Source organism: Camellia sinensis, chromosome 3 (genome assembly GCF_055761805.1).
Source record: "Camellia sinensis isolate YWXY chromosome 3, ASM5576180v1, whole genome shotgun sequence".
In the NCBI taxonomy this organism is placed as follows: Eukaryota; Viridiplantae; Streptophyta; class Magnoliopsida; order Ericales; family Theaceae; genus Camellia; species Camellia sinensis.
Window position 1 is genome coordinate 211218687 of NC_138963.1, and position 5388 is coordinate 211224074.

General features: G+C 29.3%; 1 protein-coding gene across 1 annotated transcript; it reads left to right on the plus strand.

Annotated features, from left to right (window-relative positions):
• The first annotated feature begins 1032 nt into the window (after positions 1-1032).
• On the plus strand, positions 1033-2845 carry LOC114308700 (large ribosomal subunit protein P2B). Its single transcript, XM_028254350.2, has 4 exons — positions 1033-1203; positions 1318-1406; positions 2329-2552; positions 2664-2845. Exons 2-4 carry the CDS (start codon positions 1319-1321, stop codon positions 2691-2693), a joined length of 342 nt encoding a protein of 113 aa, XP_028110151.1. The 5' UTR covers positions 1033-1203; position 1318; the 3' UTR covers positions 2694-2845.
• Positions 2846-5388: the final 2543 nt, after the last annotated feature.

The following is a 5388-nucleotide window of genomic DNA, read 5'->3' on the forward strand; positions in this document are numbered from 1 at the left end:
GGAGCCAACTCTTGATGTTGACCTCGATCACCTCCCAATCCATTTTTTAAAACTGTGATGGATTCAGCTTCTTAACTTTGAGTTAGTACAAACTCTCGTCGACAATCGATTTTTGAATAATTTTGTAAATCTCCACACACTCTTTGTCATAGCCTAACAAAATCATAGAGTCCGCAAATGTTTTAAGACATATATATTAGTGTTTTATTATATGCTTTGTCATTTATATGTAATCTGTTATGAAAATAATCAAGATCTGCCAACGATGAGTCATCATTCTTATTTTTTTGTTCGCTAGTTTCGGTTTGATCTTCTCTTTCTTATTATGGTTGCTGGTGTACTGTATTGACAGTAACATGTTACTATAAATGAAAATAACATGTTACTGCTTACGAGTAAATATCCGTGGGAATTCAACTAATGGAAATAGATATGCAGAAAGGAGACGTACCTCCATCCCCGGGACTTCCTTTATATTTCTTCCATGGCTAGTCTGAGGAATCATCAATAGATTGCTTGGAGGCAGCTCCTTCATATCTTCTCAATTTCGACAATATTATTTGATAGATCTTGATGTGATGATTTAAAAATACTAATTTTATTAAAAATCGACATCTAAATTAAAAATTATATCATTTTAAAGTTTAAAATATTAAATTAGTCATTAAGGATATTTTGGTAATAGTAGTGTGTGCTAGACTTTTTAAGAAAAAAATTTATATTTATCCTTATTGCATAAAAATTTTATTATGAATGGATTTTGAGTAAATCCTCTAAAATTAAAACTGGGCTCATGAAACAGGCCAGATTCTGAGGAAAAATAAAAAATAAAAATTTTGAAATGAAAGGATGCATTTGGTTCTAATAGGTCCTGGCCTTAAAAAAGTTGGGCCTAACCCAGCCCAAGTAGGCCTACCATGTTCCTTCCTTCACAAATTAATTCGCGCTTGACGTGACGTGACCAACAACAAAAAAAATAAGGGTAATCTTGGAAAAATAAAATGAAAGGTCAGGATCTAATCAAAATTAACCGCCTCTCAAGCTTCTTGCTTGTCAAAAGCCCTAGGTCTCTATATATACGTATCTCTCTCCTCTCTTCTCTTCTATTCTCTTCTCTAAACCCTAGAACCATTCTCCTAATCTCTGATTTTGCGCTCGAATCATTATCCATACCTGAATCTCCGGATCCAAATCCCTCAAGAAGTACTCTCTCTCTCTATATATATATATGTATATATATAGGTACATTATCATATAATCTATATCTACTTGATTGTGTATTCTTATCGTGGTCTCTGGTTTTGGTGTTGATTTCAGAATGAAGGTTGTCGCTGCGTATTTGCTTGCTGTGTTGGGAGGTAACACCAGCCCTTCCGCTGATGATTTGAAGCGCATTCTCGGTTCTGGTAATTTTTAATATTTTTTTAATTTAATTTGGTTCATATTTATTGGGATACAATATTATAGAATTTTAAATTAGTATAATCGTGTGTTTTGAGTCCTTAATTGGCATATAGATCTGTATAAATGCGTTTATTGTTTTTTATGGTTGGTCTTCATTTAAGTTGATTGAGATTTGATTATTTGAATTAGTTTGATAAAAAACGAGTGTTGGATGAGTTTGAATGTTGGATCTTTGTTAGCAAAACAAGGAGAGTAACAGTCTATTAGAACAATGTTATTTCATAAAGCTTATAGAATTCTTAAATATGAATTATGTAATTATGAGGATTAGCCTAGCCATCTCACTAAATTAATTGATTTATTTATTGTTTAATACAAACTGACACACAACTCAACTAATTGAACCTAATGTAATGCCCATGTTTGTTGGAAAACCACAAATCCAAATCTATATTTAACAAACCAAATTATATGTTGTTATTTTCTACTGCATCTGAAGTATTTTTATGTTGCGTGAACGTTATTAGGTTGTTATTTTATTTTGATGCTATTTGTGTGGATTGTTTTATTGTGTGTTTCAATGTTGTGCTACTGAGTCATTATTTCACTTGATAACCTTTTTTAAGAACCCATCGACATGCTATATGCTTCAAACTAGAGAAGAAAGAAAAAAAAAAAACTATACTTTCATGTTTTGTTTATGTTGGAGACTAGCATTGTATGTGTTGGGCCTGCCATGTTTGTTTAAATATATGGGGGAATTTGTGGTTTGTCGTATGAAGCATATTAGCGGTGGATTTGAAAGTAACAAGTCAAGGCTCGAGAGAGAGAGAGAGCTGAAGTCTTTCCATGATGATGGTGATTTGTTTCAACATGTTCATTGACTAGCCGTTTCATTAAATGAAATTTATTTGTGCTTTACAGTTGGAGCTGACGCTGATGAAGATAGGATTCAGTTGCTATTGTCTCAAGTTAAGGGAAAAGATATCACTGAACTAATTGCATCTGGAAGGGAGAAGTTGGCTTCAGTTCCGGCTGGTGGTGGTGTTGCAGTTGCTGCTGCCGCCACTGGAGGTGCTGCTGCTCCAGCTCCTGCTGCTGAGGCAAAGAAAGAGGAGAAAGTGGAAGAGAATGACGGAACTGATGATGTAAGCTTTTTAATGCGATTACTGTGTGAATATTAGTACCCAGATTTAATTTCTATTGTCAACTTATGAATTTATATGTTTTGCCTAACATATCTGTCATCCTTGTTGCAGGAGGATCTGGGCCTCAGTCTTTTTGACTAAGGGATGATGGTTACCACTTTTGTGAAGCTGGGCCTTTTCAACTTGCTAGCTTTTAGTTTAATCTGTTTTTTGATATTATTTTAGTTAGTTGGAGACTTGAATTTTTTGTTTAGATAACGAGTTTTGAGGCAATGGAGAGTTCATTTTCTTGATTGATTGAACCAGTAGATTTCGCATTTTGTTTTGCCTGATGAGATTTTTGGTTTTTCCCATTGGTGGACATTGTCATGAACACAAAATTTGTTGAGCCTCAAGTCCTACCATCAGGTTAGCGTGACGACGGTTTTAATAATTTTTTGATTTTTTTATTAAAATATAAGGTAAAAAAAATTAGTACGTTTAGAATGACTTTTTAATTTTTTACAAAAAAATGTACAAAAAATAAAGAAAAGATGATATCTTTAATTTTTTAATATAGGTTATAGGCTTTTTGATTTTTTTTAATATTTTTTTTGGTTTTAAATTAAAACAAGCACACGTCCTTGCCTACTAGACGTCACCTAGAATTTTCTGAAACCATGGTAAATTTGGATTTGGTAAATTTTTCATTTTGTTTCCTCAAGTTATCACTCACTTTACTTTGCATTAGGGTGGTAAACGAGCCGAGTCGAGCCGAGTTTTAGTATGTTTGGGCTTTATTAAGATTTTAATAAACTCGAACACAAGCTGAATAAAAATTTAACGAACCGAGCTCGAGCCTGTTCACGAGTCTTAACGAGTCAAAAAAATTATAAATTCATAAATTTATAAATTCATACTTGCAAGTTTGGGAAGTCCCAAATAAGCCAAAAAGCCAAAAAGTTACTCAAAAAGTTAAAAAGTTAACACTATTCATCAAAAGTCAACAATTACGGCTGCACAACTCCCAATTCAAATTTTCCTCTACAAACCAATTTTTACAATTTTTTATTACACATTTTTCCATAAAAAGTCAAAAAGTTAACCCAAACATCCATATTTTCAATCTCAATTTTTTAGTCCAAAAAGACAAAAAGTACACTTATTTAGTCTTCCCAAACTTGGCCTTACAATTAAAACTTTGATTATACAATTATATATACAATATATATAAACATACTTAAAAAAAAAAATTCATATTTTACTAAAATAATAATATCTACTACCACTATTATATAAATGTACTATCTATAGTTAACTATTATTTATATTTATATTTTTTAAATATATAAATAGCATATTTCTCTTATTTTTTTATATATATTTTTATATTATTTAATATATAAATAATAAATATTAAACGAGTCAGTTAACGAGTCGAGCTTTAGAATGTTTGGGCTTGTTTATTAAAAATTTAACGAACTCGAGCTCGAATGGAAAAAAAATTAACGAACCGAATTCGAACAAACTCTTATCGAACCGAGCTCGAACCTGTTCACGAACGGTCCTGCTTTGCACTATAATTTTAACAATGGAAAATGCTATGGACCCAAACAAATTATCAAAATGGACCCAAACAAATTATCAAATTTTCTACCAAACTTCTCAGTGTGTGTGGATCTCACACCCATATAAAAGATTTGGTTAAAACTTTAGTAATTTGTTTGGGGTCCCTAGCATAACTCTTTTAACAATTGACACGTTAAAGTACTGAAATTAATCTATTTTGTTCAAATGGTTATTGTATCACATGGATTAGTTATACCTAATGGTATTAAGGACATGGATGAACGGATAGCCTATCATTTAGACTTTTTTAACACTTGCGAAACATGGTAGATTTTGTTAATTTATTTTTATTTTTTTAATATTAATTGTCAATTAAACAAATTAAAATAAAAAAAAAAGGAAAATGCTTTGGCTCAAATACTAAAAAGTGAGTTTTACTGAAACAAATAGGAATAAATGTTATTTTTCTAATAAAAGTTATGGTTTGTGAAATATCTTTTTTATTTAAAATAAATGAGGGGCTATAGGTGATAATTTATTAGTTATCTATAATTATTTTCAAATCAAATGAGAATATCATTCTAAATTTTCTTTTTACATATGTTTTATACAGATGCTTTTATTTTGTAGAAATTTAATTTTATTATATTTAAATATTTTATTGTAATTTTTAAATTAAAAATAATTTTTTAACAATCATAAATAAATTAATTTATGCCATTATAAAATATAATTTTTTAAATATCAACTTATTCGATGTTCCTTTCTAAAAAGTGTATTTGCTTTTGTTCATTAATATTAAATTTTTAATTAATCTTATTTATTATTAAAAAAATTAATTAGCAAATAATTTTATATATTTATACATATAATTTTGTTTCGATTGTCCAAGTTATTTGCTGTCTTTGTCGAAATCCATTTAAATTTATTTAAATTTTTGAATTTTATATAGTTTCTCACCAAATTAAAAATGATGTTGCACAATTTTTAAAAATTTACAGATTTGACTCAAGTTGTTTGGATTCAACTCGTCCAAATTTACAACTTTAACAAAATGGTTGAAAGTTACATTATCGAAATTGTGACAAATTAAAAATTGATACAGAAATTGTGATAAAATTTTTAATTTTAAATTATAAATTTCAATGTTTTTATTTTTATAATTTAAATAAAAAAATACTACTATTTATAATATTTCATATAAACATTTTTTCACGTCCACGGGTTTACACTTGTGTCCTTGAAAAAGAAAGGAAAGTTCTTGTACTCAAAAAAAAAAAAAATTGAC

Excerpts from the sequence above, each read along its gene's own strand:
- LOC114308700 (XM_028254350.2), top strand. The coding sequence starts at position 1,319 with ATGAAGGTTGTCGCTGCGTATTTGCTTGCTGTGTTGGGAGGTAACACC. Across the intron at positions 1,407-2,328 it reads GAAGCGCATTCTCGGTTCTG|TTGGAGCTGACGCTGATGAA; the intron begins GTAATTTTTAAT and ends TGTGCTTTACAG. Across the intron at positions 2,553-2,663 it reads AGAATGACGGAACTGATGAT|GAGGATCTGGGCCTCAGTCT; the intron begins GTAAGCTTTTTA and ends TCCTTGTTGCAG.